Genomic DNA, 17,568 nt, shown 5'->3' with positions numbered 1-17,568 from the left:
TCTTATATAGTTTCCTATTACCCCATACCTGCTATCCTGATTTTTCACACTTGCTGTCTAGTCACCCTATCTGCAGTTGTGCGGTGGGTGGTGAGGCTGCTCCTTCCCCCTATCCACAGGAAGGAGGGAGAGTGTTTGCACACCCCAGAATAGGAGGGGATGCAGGCTCAGATCCACAAAGATATTTAGGCTCTTCACTTCCACATTGCACACCCTCCAGCCCCATTCACAAACAGTTCCATAGGGATGCATATGAGGGAGGGGTTTGCTAGTGCTGGTGGTAGGGAATTCTCCCGTTTTAGGGAGGGGAGAAACGCTGCCAGGAGTACTAGGAGCCATTGAACCAAACTGTAAATCCTGTATATGATAGAAACCACTTGAAACCAGAGGGTGCAGCTGCATACCCAGCACCTTTGAACACTGCATAATGTTGGAGGAGCTGGGAAGTGTTATACTCCCTGACCGGCATGCTATTTTAAACTGCAGCATTTTATTAAAATACTTATCAGAATCTGTCATCCACCAGCAGCTTGCACAAGCCCCATTGCTGGAGAGATTTCCAGGAGCACCAAACTCTGCTGTAGACATGTCCCCCTCTCCCCTCTGTAGCAGAGTTCCAAACCTTAAAGAGACCATATGCTGGCAAACGTAGCCTAGTGTTCCAACTAATTCTTACACCAAAAAGTAGTCTAAATTTATACTGAACCTTATAGAGTGTTAATGGTACAAAGGGATCAGTCTGCAAATGAGGCTGGGCCCTGCCTGGTGGTGGGAACTGAGTCCCTACCCTGTAGATCATGGCTTGCACCTGGTATCTGTGTAGGGGAGGCCTGTAACCCAGGAGCACTGGAGATGGGGGGGCATTCCCTGAAGTTTAGGGTACAACGGGTGATATTGAGGATTGTGCCTTTAAGGGCTGAGCTTTCCAAACAAAGTTGTGGGTGGGGGAAGGTCTTATGCACAGTCAATTGGAATGGGACACAGAGATCTTTTGCAAGCACCTGAAGCATTAATGATCACTGAACACCATGTGGAGCCTTGGGTCCCTTCTAGAAGTCTCTGCAATGGAAGGGGAAATTGGGGCATCAGAAGGTAAGTGGTGGAGATTGGTATGGGGTTAGAGATACTTGGTGGGAATTGGGAAGGGCAGCAGAGGCCTATGAGGGGAACTGAGGTGTATGAGAGAGAGTGTGTAGAGGAGTGGGTCAGGCACATCAAGATTCAGAATGGCAACACAGACACATGGAACACTGAAGAGGATGTTCAGAGGTATATGGAGGGAATCAAGTGTTGTGGGTACCTGGCACCAGTCACTTCCAGATGGGGCTGGAGGACTCTGTAGGCCTCACCCCCCAGATGTAGAGAGGCCTTGTTGGTAAAGTCTAAGGACCTCCAGTGTGAATAGAGTAGAGCAGTGGTTCTCAACCAGGGATATATGTACTCCTGGAGGTACGCAGAGGTCTTTCAGGGGGTACATCAACTCATCTAGATATTTGCTGAGATTTACAACAGGCTACATAAAAGGCACTAGCAAAGTAAGTGTAAACTAAAATTTTATACAGACAATGACTTGTTTATATTGTTCTACATACTACACACTGAAATGTAAGTACAATATTTATATTCCAATTGATTTATTTTATAATTATATGTTAAAAATGAGAAAGTAAACAAACTTTCAATGATAGTGTGCTGTGACATTTTTGTATTTTTATGTCTGATTCTGTAAGCAAGTAGTTTTTAAGTGAGATGAAACTTGGGGGGGTATGCAAGACAAATCAGACTCCTGAAAGGGGTACAGTAGTCTGGAAAGGTTGAGAACCCCTGGAGTAGAGAGCAAGGACTTTGTGGAAACTGGAAAGTTGGGGATTTTGGAAGGATGATTGTCTGGCCAAGGAGTGGGGAGCCAGGCATTAGAACTGGGGGACCAGGTATTGCAGGAGAACTGGTGACGTGAGAAGCAGGGAGTGCCCGAGGAAAGAGAGTGCTCAGGACTAGGTGCAGGAATTAACTGGGGATGTTTACTAGGAAGAATGGGGCTTTACTGAACACTTGGAATCCCCATCCTTCCTCTAAGCTTTACCTGTAAAGGATAGGTCATATGGCTGTGCTTTCCCTCCCTGTGTGTAGCTTGGGATTTGGTTTGCCAGAAGCAACGGCTGAACTGTGCATTGGGGTGATGGGGTATATGCACAGAATTAATGGGAGTGAAATAAGTGTGTGTGCACACATGAAATGAATGGGGAGAGTGGAGTGGGTATGGGAGCATAGGTAAGGTCTCGGTGTCAGGATGGGGGTATAATATGAGTGGCTATACATGTTCAGTATGTGCATGCTGAATGAGTGGCTGGGTGGGTCAGTGTGGAGTGGATAGGTGTAAGTAGTGGAGTAGTGGGTAGTATGTGTGGAATAAGCATGTGTGTGGAAAGGCAGGATGGAATAAAAGCAGGTGTGGAATGAATGCATGGAGTGGGCATGAGAAGGACAAATGAGCAATGTGTCTGCAAGTTGATGAAAATGTATGCATCAAATGTATGTAACCTTTTTGTTTACAAACACTGGCAGGTAGAAAACAAACCCATAGAGTCAGCCAGCCATGTCCCTTTCCCAGGGACAACTATATGTATCAAGCAAAGCACATCAGTTGAGTAAACACTAGAAATTTAACAACAAAAAAACCCTAACATCTATTTTGGAGTTTCTGACCTAACCCCCACAGCCTGATTTCCAAGCCCTGCCTTCTTCCAGGCAGTCTCATCCTCTTGTTCCCAAAGCAGCTGATTATGTGTTCCCACTCTGGAGCACCTGTGTAAACCTGAGTTTTTATTAACCTCAGTAATTCTGTTTGCCTTGGACAAAGTGGTCTCTGTACCATGTCACAGGATCATCTCTCTTTAGCCATCAGATTAGTTAGATAACATGTTTACTGAATCATACTCTCGAGTTCAATAAAATAATAAATTATACATGGTTTGTAAATTTATGAATATGTTTGCTGCACAGCACCTCCTAGGTAGAGGAGTGATGCGGGGATTAACTGAAACTGGAAAAGTGCCCACCCATTTTTCCCGTCATCACCTTCTATAGTCTCTTAAATCTAAGCTGCATTGAATTCAGTTAAGATTTTTGTGATGAATGTCTCTGCAAAGAGGTAAAAGCTTTTTTGGCTCCCTTGCTGCCAGCCAGTTGGGTTTCTGGCAGGAGGGTGTCCTTTTGGAACAAATTTCATGATCACTTTTCACTGAAAATCTAATGTGAGTGCTGGTAAATGTAGGAGTGTTTGCACTGTAGGTTTGAGGGAATTGAGACGTTTCATTAGGGATAGAATCTCTGACAATAGCTTGTTAAGAATTCAATTAAAATCTTTACCTTGGATAAATTTGAATGTTGTTGAGCTACAACATGCTGCTACTCACCGAGACATAATGGTGGGAAAAGGTTCTTCTTTACAAGCCAGTAATGTTTACAAATTGTTCTCTCTCCTTTTTTAATTTTTTTTTTAAATCCTCTATCAAAATAAAAGAAAACAATGTTCTGCAGAAAAAATGTTTGTTTAAAGTAAGTGGGCTATTAATAGACAGCAGTATGTGTTACTGTGACTGCAGCAAGTGATACAGATATTCCTGGGCTGAATCAGACTTTGTACATATGCCAAGAATGACTTGAGGAGAAGATATGCCTGAACACCAACCTATTTGTGGTACACCATTGTTATCTGGTATCTGCTGTGATATAGAGGCATTGGTCAGGACTCTTCAGATAAGATTGAGTCAGGATTTCAATTACCAATCCTATTTTTTGCTTTTGATTTGATAACTTCTGTTACTTTTTGGATTTGTTTACGAACTGGAATGCTTAGATTAGGGCAAGAGAAGAACTTTTCCTGAGAATTTGGAAAATGTAGGATAAAAGATGTTTATATACTACCCTATCAAAACTTAGGTGTGAATGTTAATACTTTCCCCCATCTGATGATATTTTGGCCTACATGTTCTCTGCAGTAATAAGTTTTAAGGGGGTCTGAAAGTCACAGAGGTGCAGACAGGTTTAATTCATGGGGCAATTTCAAGAACAGAATTATCAAGGAACATTTGTCTTCCAACACTGGAGGTATGGGTTGCCAGCAACTGATCTAGGGAAAGACCAGGGATTTAAAGACTAAACAGATATGGTCAGAGTGATGGTATGACAAGGTACTCTTAGTAGCATCTGGGTCACCTGGATTTGTTGAAGTACTGGGAAGAGCAAATGGAAGCCAATTATACATTTTCTGTATGGGGGGATTGTGAGCACCGGGGTGGTAATCACTGAGCTCATCAGGTAATTGGGAGGATATAGATGGGAGGAGCCAGCAGCTCAGTAAGAAGCTCTGAGGTGAGCCTGGGTTGAGGGAACCCTACCCTTGCTGTAAGCCTGCATTAGTCTTTGTTTACCACATATCCCAGAAGAAAATTCTGGAGTATTCTGCAGGAAGTCATCAGTGCTCATAGTAATTATCAGTAATATCATCAGTGGCTGAAAACAAAATTGAAAGCAGATGATATAGAGGTTAAAAAAAAATCTATGAATTAGCCTGTTTTAGGATTTTATTCCTCATGTGTATTTTTTTAAGGCTCCTGATTGCATAGTTATAAAAACAAATTGTGTGCTGTTTTTACTTAACCACTGAAGGGAAAAATTCCTGCAACAGAATTTTAAAAGTCTAGAATAAAAATGCATGAACAATACCCATAATCCTCTAAAACTCCTATGCTCTTTGGTGTTAATTTATAAAAGCGAGAGAAAAAAAAAAAGGGAGGTTGTAAGTCTTCCTGAAAACCATGATTTCAGTTTCTGACTCCCACTCTAACTACAGCAGGTTTTCAGATCTGAGGGCACCAGACAGGGAGCTCTTCTTTGAAACTCAAAGGGATAGCTTTACAGCAGTGATGTGCCTTGAAACTGGAACATTTATTCACAGATCAATGGGTGGCATTACTTGAGAGAAGCTAGCAGCCTTGCACTCTTATTGCTGTCGGTGTGTTTTGATGTTAGACTCGAGGAGATTTGTCTGACACTTGAAAGGAGACTTGGGAGGAAAAAAGAGAAAAATAAGATCAAACAAAAGCTTTAATTTACATATTGACTAAATAGCAATTTTCAGTGCATACACATTGCTGATTTTATTAGTGAACTCAGCTCCACTAAGGCATTGTCTACAACACACACAACTTGTATCTCTTTACCTGTATAATTAAGACCACATAACTACTGCAGTGTGGTATTAGTGCTATACCTTTATAGTGGTAAAAAAGTGTTTTTACTCGTACAGCATATTCCTCTATGGGAATGGGAATAAGCTTATACCTACCTGTCTAAGTGCTTTTACACTGATATAACTCTGCCCACATTAAGGGTTGGACCAGCATAATGGTTTCATTAAAATAAATCACACTCCTAACCAAAATAGTTATAACGGTTCAAAAGCTTTGGGTGAACCAGGTCTTAGGCTACTCAGAAATTACATGTGGCGTAACTGGTCGGCATTTGTCTTGAAACAACCCTTTCAGTCAGGGATTGGACTGAAGTAAGGGCAATTATGCAGAATTTAAGCATGATTTTTTTTTTAAAAAAAAAAAGCTGTTATGAAAATCTCCAAAATGTGACTGAATACAGTGCTTTCATACTGAGTCTGTAACCATCCAGCTTGAAACAATAGCTCTTAGAAAGGTGGAGACTACCCAGTTTGTCTCAGTAAAAAGTACTAACTCTGAAGCCTTGTGAACCCACGTTAAATCTCAGTGTTAACTATATCTAGTGATCATTTTAGTCATAAAAAATCCAGCTATTCTGGGATTGAGTGGAGTTAGAGATTGTAAACAAAGTATAGGTAGCACACTGTGATGCAAATAGTTATATAAATCATCCATGTGTGCTCACATGATAGGGACTCCTGATTCATCAGTTCTTAAAACACAGGCCTCTACCACCTGAATTAAAGGAGAACTCCTTTAGTTTACCATACTAGTAGGTTTCACATCCTCCCCATGGGCTAGTCTCTAGAGCGCAATTTTACTCAGTGATGGTCTCAAAGCCAGTACATTTCAGTACCACTACTACCAACCCCTAGCTGACTTAGTCTTTCCACTTATATAAATTCATTTGGAGTGGAATCTCACTAATGTAAAAATGTTCATGCTCTTATGTAGACTAGAAATTTATCTTGAACAGAATCATTCTATCAGTACTATCTCTCTTTCATCTAGATACTTGTCCTCAGAATCTCCCGTAAGTTAAAAGATGACAACGCTTTCTCTGTCTTCCTTCCCTGCCATCATGTGGTACAATGTCAGAATCTTTGTATAGTATCAACTTTGCATCATGCTACTTGCGTTATCATTTTAGTATTGATTATGGCTGATTGTGATGTAAGTGAAAAATGTGCTTCTTTCATGAACATAAAGAAAAGGAGTACTTGTGGCATCTTAGAGACTAACAAATTTATTTGAGCATAAGCTTTCGTGAGCTACAGCTCACTTCATCGGATACTCCTTTTCTTTTTGCGAATACAGACTAACACGGCTGCTACTCTGAAATCTTTCATTAACATAGTTACATAGTAGATGTTTAAAGTCATATTCTAAAATGAACTTTACAGATATTCTCTTAGAGCTAGATCGAGAATAGAAAGATCTTTTGGAATTGACCCAAGACCAGATTTGTATCAATTAAGGAATAAAATTTGCATATTCAACATAACACAACATTTCTAATTACAATATAAATTATATACTTCCCTGTAAGGAAAATAATGTACATATCTGTGGGGTTTGGGGTTTTTCCGTCTCTTAGTATGTTTAAATCCCTTTTGTTGGCTGGAATCATAACCCAATTTTCGTCTCTAGATTTTTGTTTGCCTGTTTTGTGCTGGGGGGGAAAATGCATAAATTATATTAGTTTTATTTAATTCAAATAAAATTGTACTGTTGGTACTGTTTAATAGAGACACTTAATTGGGACATGTGTTTGGTAAATTATTTCCTGTATTATATCTCTAAATTTTACCCTGTAGTTCAAAAACTATTTGAAGTAAACTTTCTAAATGTATAAAGACGAAAGCATTTAGGAAGAAATATAGGTAATACAATACAGAAAACTGTTTAGTGACTTGCATGGAGACAAACACAGATCAGAAAACAAGTGATTGTGGACTTCATACCTATTTTAGGTATGAAATGTACCTGTGTACCAAGATATATAACTGGGCACATTTGATTAATAAATAAATAACTCTAATTAAAAATGTGTATAAAGCAAGCAGCGTAGCTGAGGGTCTGATCCAAAGCACGCTGAAGTCAATGGAAAGACTCCCATTGACTTTGGTGGGCTTATGAAATCTGATCCTCAAAGATCACTCAAAGATACACACCTACGTATCTGAATGAGAACTGAGCCCAACATATTGAGAGAAAGTGAAAGAGAATGGAAGATGGGAAAAGTACCTATTCTTTTATAGGAAAATCCTGTAGAATTTAACAGGGAAGAAACCAGTACAATTCAGTAGAAATTAATCTTCCATCCCATGTAACTTAATAGGGAATTATATCTTTCTATAGAATATTTGAACAAACATATAGAATTGGATAGAGATTTACGTCCTGCTATAGAATTCCATACATTCCTTTAAATATTCTAATTAAAAATAGGACTCTTCTATACAGTAAAGGTGAGTGAATCTTCCCCTCCTGAACAAAATCCGTGATTTTCGTGTCTCACAAGCTTCATTGTGTCATCACTTTGATGAAGTAGGAGCTGTGGCGGAATAGGTAAAGCACAGAGTGGGGGGAACAAAACATTCATAGATTGAGAATCCGCAGGTATAGATAATACAAACTCCACAGATGTTAGCAGTGACAGATTAGCCTTCATGGGGCCAAAGATGACAAATATTGATGATCCCTACCCCACTTACCAACTCAACCTAAAGAAAATTTGTGAAAAAACACTTCTATAGTCTGCTGGCACCATGTTTGGCAAAGGGTTAAACCTGTGAGTGTATGTGAGAATATTAGGTATTGCAGTGTCAAATCAGAGTTTGCAGGCCTAACACTTAGAAAAAACCATATTTTTACTTGTATGGAATTAGTGAGACTAAACAAACATGGAACCCCATGATGCCGTTTTTGCAGAGTCACTTTGAAGAGCAGACCAGCATTTTAGTTATTCACTAGGTTCCAGGTGCTAAAAAGATTTAATTCTGTTACATTCAGAAGCATAAACCTTCTCACATTTATATGTGAAGGACAGAATGCATCCAGTGATAAATATGTAACCAGAAAGCCTTTCTAGTTTTCTAAAATAATACTACTAGATGTTATCAGTCTATTCCTTTATAGTAAATAATTTCACTTCTAATCTTGCAGTCTTTGTGTAAATTTGTTTGTGAGTGATCTATAACTTGCTTCCAGAAAAGTCAAGTGAAAGGTAGTTTACCAGAGTCTGAACAACTGTACCCTATGCTGCTTGATGCATACAGAAACTGTCCAAATTTGACAGACTTGCTTTACAATATTTTAACTGGTACCTAGAGGAGCTTTGTGAAGTAAGGAATTGGAAGTCTGAAGGACAGATGCTGACCTATATGTATTCTGAAATTTGCTCCTGGTTAGTAGATGATGGAGATGTCTTAATGGCTTTTTGATTCTAAAGGAGTTATTCATGCTCCAATTTTTTTCTCCTCTGTTCGTGCTAAGCAATGTAGCATAAGTATTCTGTGAGCAGGGCTTTTCAGCAAACACAAGTATTTGATTAAACGTAGGTGTGTTTGGAGCAGGACTTCATTGTAAGAGATGAAATAACTCTACATTTTGTTCTGTTTTATCTGTGGTTTTTAAAATATTTATAAGACACATATAAATTTACCTAGAATTACTTTAAACTAAATTGTAAAGGAGTATGGTATTGTGTATTTAAGCAGCATATTTATCAGTGAAGGTAACATGGAGAAAAGGATTGTAAATCTTTTAATTTTTGAGGGTTTTGGACAGTCAACATGTCACATGTCTCTTGAGAACATTTTCATTGGCAATATAATTTTTTTTTCTTTTTAGGAATATTTTAATAGAGATTTGTTCTATAATAAATTGAATCTCCTTTCAAGTCTCTTGTGGAAAAAGTACTTTCGATAAGCCTTTCACAATAGTTTTTCATTTCTTGAAGGGTCATGTTTGTATATTTTTAAAAAAAGAAACAACCCTTAAGATGTCTGATGATCAATATATCTTCAGATTATCGAGAGCTGTATGCATTTGCCTTGTCGTATTTACCTTTTCAGCATGTAAGGGTCCTGGGGACTTGCTCCGAGTTTTGTACAACACTAAGAAAACTCTTTGCTAAATAAGCATTTCTGTACATCTTTTCTTCTGCCTATGTCCTTTTTGTAATGTCAGTACAATACCAGGAAAGTGTCCACTCTAAGTAAAATTTGTATCTGTTTTAACCAAGGGAAAAATATAATGAATTTATTTGCATTGCAATGTAGAAACTTGGGTAGTTTCGCTATGCCACAGCTTGGGCACACCTTTCTTTGGTTTTGATCTGTGTGGATTTTCCCCAATTTTTACTTTGAGTGTCAGGTTTGAACAAACTCAAAATCTCAATTGAGTTCCATATGTTTTCTCATGAATGTTGTGAAAATGCAAACTTCACATGACTTCAATATAACACTATAATTTGGTTGCTACCTATACTGAGGTTGAAAGCTTTGTAATTCTTAGTGGACCCTTTGTCAAAAAAGGTCTGAATATAAGACTTGTAATGGAATAAGAGACCAGATGAGTTCCATATAGCTTTGGGTGTATAGCTTTGTCAACATGTCACATCTCTCTGTTCATTGTACCTGATCTATTATAGGAAGGGAGGAGTATTCTGTATATTTTGGCTTGACCCTGTAGGTTTCAGAGATTCTGGGATAATAACTTGTGAATATGTAGTTACTTCTGTCATTTCATTTTCTGAAAGTGCTCCTATCTAAAACTTAAGATACAAAGTGTAAACAATTTATGAAAAAATATATTCATATCAGTCACCCTAGGACTAATGTCCATATAAAAACCTTCCTGCTCCACCCACATTAAAATTCTCCCACCACCCTACTTGCTCTCAGTCAAGCCATCTCTAGGGAAATCCTGAGAAAATTGATGGCTTTTGATAATGAAAACAGGACATCTGGAATGTTTAGGGCTTTTGTTGAAAACATGATATTAAAAATTATTTTAAGGTGATATCTGCTCTTTTAATTACAGTGCACATTTGGAGCGCAGAGCAGATGGCTTACTGAGCCCAGCAGTATGTTGACTGAACTTGAATGGCTGCATTTTTCAGAAAATTTTTAAATACTAGAGTCTACAAATGTTAGGCTTTGATCTGAATTCCTGGAATGTGAAAAGGTGAAAAAATCCTCAATAGCCATAATGTAAGTGTGTCCTGAAAGGCTGTTTTAGTCCTGAGCTAAATTGATTTCTGCCTCCACACAACTGTGTTTCTAACCCAAGCATACTAATTTGCTGCAGGCCTTCTATGCACCAGTTATTTCACTTGAATGTTATTATTATGGTTAAAGACTGTTTTCATAGCAGCATTACCACTGCTCCTCTCCAAAGTCTCTAGGATTTATATTTATTAGGATTTATTGTAGGAATTTTTATTTTGTGCTACTGGAAACAATATTACATTTCCTTTGTTATAAGATTTGTAACACAAGGCACCATCAGTCTTAGATAAATCATTTATACCAATCTAGAAAACACTGCTAACATACCACAGTATGTTAATAGCTCTTTACAAAATAATACTTTTGAGTTCTACTACCTCAATAGCCCTGGATATAAGCTACCCAATATTTCTGTCAGTGTAAATATTTCATACAAATCTTTTGAGTGCCTAGTTACAGACTCGTTTACTGTGGCCCTTAACTTTCACAGAATGTAAGAATGTACAATTTATTTTTATGAACATACATTATACCGCATGTATTTCCATAGGGCATTGAAGAAATGTTAATTTTACTGGTATCAATTAGTTGTTTTAAAATCAAAACAGGATAGAATAATTATGCTATGTGGTTTTCTTGGAAAAGCTTTATTGGTTTCTTGTAGCAATGTTAGCAGTGCAGTATTGTATTTTCCACAAGGTAAAATTATTATAAATTTATATGCATCACTAGGTTACTGATTGTCTGTCTCCTCCTTTTACAGTTAGACATGAGAACTACAAAGCTTAATGACCATGAACAAAATTTTCTTCTTGAAATGTAACTGTAATGTTTGCCTACGTGACTAAATATAAATATGTACAATGGGGACAAAACATACTCATCGATATAAAGGCTATAGGCAGTTTTATAATAGTACTTACAAAAATCATCTGTACACTGTAGGATCTACAATCATAACTTGATTAGCTGTAAGTAAAGAACTCTGGTCAGATCTACTGAAATAAAGAGAAATTATAGTTGGAAAATCAGTTCTCTTCGAGGCTTCTGAGAAATTGGAGCGGGGAGCAGACAGCAAAACATCAGGAATTTTGCTATATATATATATATATTTAAATGGCACAAGATAGGGTTCCAGTGTAATTGATTTTTCATGGCAGCCTTATATGCCATTTTACTACATGACTGCAGGGCCAACAGACATCAGCAGACAATTTTGGCAAAATCCGCTGACATTTATATCCCAAATTTGTGAAATTTTGCTGGACGTTACTTTTAACTCGTAAGTTATAAAGCATTATACTTTGGAGAATTGTACAATTATGTGTATACAATGTTTCCCTCTATAGTTAGGAGGATCCTGTATAATTTACCAATTTATCATTATATTACATATTACTCCTTTCTGTGCTTTTTTAGATACAGAACTGAGCCTTGATTTGTTTTGAATACAATAACCACTCTTTCATGTTCCCATGAACATGTCTATTTATCTTAGAAAAAATTGCAAAGTTGGCTTTGCACACAGCTATAAGAATGCAGCCATAAATACTGCAGCTGCAGAATGCAGTGGTCCATTATTGATCAATCTGCCACTAAGAAAAGAAAAATTATGTTCCTGAAGTGTAAACAGAAATAATCAGTTTGCTAACAATGCAAAAGAGAGGCTGCTTGCCAAGTTGATAAACACCCTTTCTATTAGAAGTCTGGGTAGGATTTTTTTTTAGACCTGTTACTTCATTAATTTTGTGAGAGGTGGTATGGTAATGTCAAAATCCTTTTATCTGCTTTGCTAGGCAGATCTCAAATAAGCAATAGAAATAATCAAGAAGGATTAACTTGTTTAAAGGCAATTTTTTTGCTCCACTATATGGTTATAAATTACCAACTATGGGTTTAGGCCACCTGCACACTCCTTCCTCATTGCCAGATCACCCACAAGGGGCATCTAGCCTACTGCGTTAAGGGCTCCCACCTGCAAAATGTTGAACAATCTGATCCTGATCTAGCTATGACTGGTGATTACTCAGCGGAGGCAAATTAAGCATGTGCTTAGGTGGACTGGGGCCAGAGTGCTGAACAACTTGAAGTATCTTGCTCTAAAAGTTGACTGAAATTAAAAGTTGTTTCAAGTACAAAGGTACAGTTCTGAAAAGCATTTTCATAGATAATCTGTCATTTAGTAAATTTTCAAATCATCTCCTATCCTTTTTACTTATTTCAGAGTAACAGCCGTGTTAGTCTGTATTCGCAAAAAGAAAAGGAGTCCTTGTGGCACCTTAGAGACTAACCAATTTATTTGAGCATGAGCTTTCGTGAGCTACAGCTCACTTCATCAGATGCATACTGTGGAAACTGCAGCAGACTTTATATATACACAGAGAATATGAAACAATACCTCCTCCCACCCCACTGTCCTGCTGGTAATAGCTTATCTAAAGTGAGCATCAGGTTAGGCCATTTCCAGCACAAATCCAGGTTTTCTCACCCTCCACCCCCCCACACAAATTCACTCTCCTGCTGGTGATAGCCCATCCAAAGTGACAACTCTTTACACAATGTGCATGATAATGAATTTAGGCCATTTCCTGCACAAATCCAGGTTCTCTCACTCCCTCACCCCCCTCCAAAAACCACCCCCATACACACACAGACTCACTCTCCTGCTGGTAATAGCTCATCCAAACTGACCACTCTCCAAGTTTAAAACCAAGTTAAACCAGAACATCTGGGGGGGGGGGTAGGAAAAAACAAGAGGAAATAGGCTACCTTGCATAATGACTTAGCCACTCCCAGTCTCTATTTAAGCCTAAATTAATAGTATCCAATTTGCAAATGAATTCCAATTCAGCAGTTTCTCGCTGGAGTCTGGATTTGAAGTTTCTTTGTTTTAAGATAGCGACCTTCATGTCTGTGATTGCGTGACCAGAGAGATTGAAGTGTTCTCCGACTGGTTTATGAATGAATATGAATTATAATTCTTGACATCTGATTTGTGTCCATTTATTCTTTTACGTAGAGACTGTCCAGTTTGACCAATGTACATGGCAGAGGGGCATTGCTGGCACATGATGGCATATATCACATTGGTGGATGTGCAGGTGAACGAGCCTCTGATAGTGTGGCTGATGTTATTAGGCCCTGTGATGGTGTCCCCTGAATAGATATGTGGGCACAATTGGCAACGGGCTTTGTTGCAAGGATAAGTTCCTGGGTTAGTGGTTCTGTTGTGTGGTATGTGGTTGTTGGTGAGTATTTGTTTCAGGTTGCGGGGCTGTCTGTAGGCAAGGACTGGCCTGTCTCCCAAGATTTGTGAGAGTGTTGGGTCATCCTTTAGGATAGGTTGTAGATCCTTAATAATGCGTTGGAGGGATTTTAGTTGGGGGCTGAAGGTGACGGCTAGTGGAGTTCTGTTATTTTCTTTGTTAGGCCTGTCCTGTAGTAGGTAACTTCTGGGAACTCTTCTGGCTCTATCAATCTGTTTCTTTACTTCCGCAGGTGGGTATTGTAGTCTCTAAGGTGCCACAAGGACTCCTTTCCTTTTTACTTATGCTATTCATGGCTGTATTATATAAATTCAAGCTTTAGAATTATTAAGGAGCACACTGCTTTCAGCAGCTTGAAGAAAGTACTTTTTAAACCAATAACACATGGTAAAATAAAATGTACAATCTAATATGTGAAGCTAGCTATTGTTTTTTTAGGTAATGTAAACCTTTCGGCTCCTCCCAGAATATAATGCTCATTTTAGGTAGAAGAGCATTGGATTAATTTCTGCTGGCCTGCTTGTATACACAGATGTGTTCTTCAGTAGGAGATCTGTATTCCTGGGACAAAACAATATAGCTCTTACTCTCTTGTTTCAAATGTTGCAAATGACTTTACCTTAAGCTTAGGTGGGGTACTAATTATAAATCTGCATTTAAATGCTTGCAATTACTTCCCAGGCTCCCGCTAAAAAAAGAAATTAATGTATTATTTGTGACAAGTCTCACACACCTAGTATCATATATGAGTGCTTTTGCATGGCTATGTGGACCTGTTTTCAATGATTTTGAGTATTTTAACAAATAAAAGTATAATTTGTATTATTATTTTAAATCGTATGCTGTGATGGAAAGATTAAACTGCAATATAATGTTTTGTCAGTAGGTGGCATTGTGTGAAGAATACTGCAGCACATCTTTAGGGAGTGCTGGGGACAGGCTTTTTTTTATATATTTTTACAATAAAGTTGTTGTTGCTAATGTCCATTTTGCTTCTGTCTTTGTGGCTAACCTGACACATACTAACATTACTAAATAGTGCTGTGTACTATGGACAGTTTTACACAATCATATCACAATGGATGCCTCCTTTGCAATAGGGTTGCCAGGTGTCCAGCTGGTAGCGTATCAGGACTAAGGCAGGCTCCCTACCTGCCTTGCTTCCACGCAGCTCCTGGAAGCGGCTGGCATCCCCCTGCAGCCCCTAGGCGCAGCTGCGATCAGGGAAGCTCCGCATGTTGTCCCTGTGGCCGGTGGGAGCTGCATGGGCTGTGCCTGCAGGCACGCGCAGCATGCACGGCACAGAACCGCCTGACCACACCTCCGCCTAGGGGCCGGACATGGCAGCTGCTTCCAGGAACAGGGCGGATCCAGGGCAGGCAGGGAGCCTGCTTTAGGCCCGTTGCGTCACAGACTGGGAGCCGCCTGAGGTAAGCGCCGCCTGGCCAGAACCCAAACCCCCTGCCCCAGCTTGGAACCCCCTCCTGCACCCAAACTCCCTCCTGGAGCCTGCACCCTGAACCCCATCCTGCACGCCAACCCCCTTTCCCAGCCCTGAGCCCCCTCCTGCACCCTGAATCCCTCATTTCTGGCCACACCCCAGAACCCGCACCCCCAGCTGAAGCCCTCACCCCCTCCCACAACGCCCTACCCCAGCCCAGTGAAAGTGAGGGGGTGGGGCTGGAGTGAGTGGGGGTGGGGCATGGGCAGGGCAAGGGTTTTAGTTTTGTGCAATTAGAAAGTTGGCAACCCTACTTTACAAAAATCTGGTGCATAATTTCTTGACGTAAAATGTGGAAATTTCATGACCACTTAAATTTGAGGATTCACTGTGTCAAATATTATAGTTCTACAGATCAGTAGCTACCTCTACATTATCAACTACAATTAATTCTACACAGAATCATTCAAATGTTGAAATTCGGAACATTTAAAAAACCCAACATACGATATTCTGAATAACCTTCTCAGCTGGCTTGTGACTCAGAGAGACAGCTCATCATTTTAGTGAACATACAGTCATCCTGCTAAATGGAGACTGTCTGCTCTTTTGATGAGCACACATACAGTAATTCCTTTTGATGCTGATACTTCTCTTTTCTCTACAAGCATAAATAACTTCCTAAAGCTGAGGACTTAAAATAATATCTAAGATTTCTATATAATCACCATTGTAAATGTCATTTTTCAAACCAGAGTGACTGCTGATTTTGCTGATGAAATTAGAAACTGAGTCTTCATTTTACCCTAGGCAATATATCACTTGCACCAAAATGACCTTTCTACTTCAGTAACCTATTCAGTAACCAACCAATAGTTTTTCAGAACATGTATGTGCTCCTTACTGTTAATCTGATCCTTCACTGTGGGAGTGCTCTGGTTTATGTAGCAATTATTAGCAACAAATGGGTTAGTACATCATGATAAGAAAGGATAAAACATTCAACTACTTTCTGGCACCCATCTTTATGGTTTAGGTTTTCCTCAGGAAAGTCTTACTGAAACGTCAAATAATTTTGGCTAAACTTTCTTTTTTTTTTTCTTTTTTTTCTTTTTTTTTTTTTTGGTGGATGCGGGGGGGAGATAAAAACTGTGATACATTCTGCTCCCTATGGTGTTCATCAAAGCACAGTCTGTCTACTTACCATAGTGGAATCGCATGGCATCCTAAGAGCTATTGTTCTATCCCACACTTTAAAAAAAAAAAAAATCATTTCACTGGCATGGGAAATCCCATATGCTGATGTTCTGAACTCCACCAAATCCCTTCCTTTACAGAGATCAGCAAGTTACGTTGGGTCCCTAACATTTTACACTGGTTACCAATATGTTCTCAGAAATTAGTATTGCATTTCAAGGAGCATCATCAGTACATCACACAATTCCAGCTATTGGGGGGGAATATTCTACAGAACCTTCGCATTTTTGGCAACACCAATGTTATGACATCTACCTGAGCAAATAATTACAGTGAGATGAGAAATGGAAGAATCTAATTGCAACTCAATACCATCCCATTTTCAACCAAAGTTTAGGTCTGAATCGGAGTCCTAACTTCACCAGAGTATATCTCCATTTGAAATTATAGCCATGATTGAATAAACAAACTACAGAGTGGATTTTTTTTTTTTTTTTTGGCAGGGGGCTACTTAGCAGGAATTTAGCTTGCTTACTAATCTCTAGGAACCAGTAATGGGGATATTCTCCACATTCTCAGTAACTGCGAGTGACAAGTCAACTGGTGTTTAGAAGGATTGTAACTCCTGACTGTTGGACTTACTGGAATTTATTGTTCAACAGTCAGGAGTTACAATCCTTCTGTTCAGTTTGACTGTATCGTCTGTTCAGTTTGACTGGAGGATTTTATTTCTTTTATTGTTGCTGCAAACAGTATATGGCACATAGAAGCATTTTTTTTCACTTTAGTGGACTGAGAGCTAAATTAAAATGCTGACAAAAAGAAAACCAGCCAAGTGGTGAGAGGACTGATAAAGTAGGTTGGTTTTAATGGAGAAGTTCAGCAGAGTTAGAAATACTGAAGAAGCAAAAATCTGTGATCTGGCACTTCCCTTTCTCTCACCACAAATGAAAATTAATGTGTATACTTACTGTCTAACATGACTCAATGGCTATAGTGTTCACAAAAATAAGACTTCTGGAAGCTTATCTGCTCACTGTCATTTTATATTTTTACTTTTAGTTGCTCAGGGTTTTTTATTGGGGAGGGGGCGAGGGCTAATAAAATGCTTTCAAACAATTTTGCAAATTTACAAATCGTAAAAAGATAGGGCTGGATGTGTACTGATACATCATACCTGCCCAGCTGCTTGA

General features: G+C 38.9%; 1 protein-coding gene across 1 annotated transcript in view; it reads left to right on the top strand.

Moving 5' to 3' along the window:
- Positions 1–1,028: 1,028 nt before the first annotated feature.
- LOC144270092 (connector enhancer of kinase suppressor of ras 2-like) overlaps positions 1,029–17,568 on the top strand; it is a 470,860-nt gene continuing 454,320 nt past the window's right edge. Inside the window, exon 1 of the mRNA XM_077826316.1 lies at positions 1,029–1,092. Coding sequence (XP_077682442.1) covers positions 1,029–1,092 — 64 coding nt within the window. The remainder of the gene's footprint in view (positions 1,093–17,568) is intronic.

The sequence above is a fragment of the Eretmochelys imbricata genome, chromosome 9, assembly GCF_965152235.1.
Source record: "Eretmochelys imbricata isolate rEreImb1 chromosome 9, rEreImb1.hap1, whole genome shotgun sequence".
NCBI classification, from domain to species: domain Eukaryota; kingdom Metazoa; phylum Chordata; order Testudines; family Cheloniidae; genus Eretmochelys; species Eretmochelys imbricata.
The sequence above is the reverse complement of the archived record's forward strand: the minus strand, read 5'-3'. Positions and strand labels throughout refer to the sequence as shown.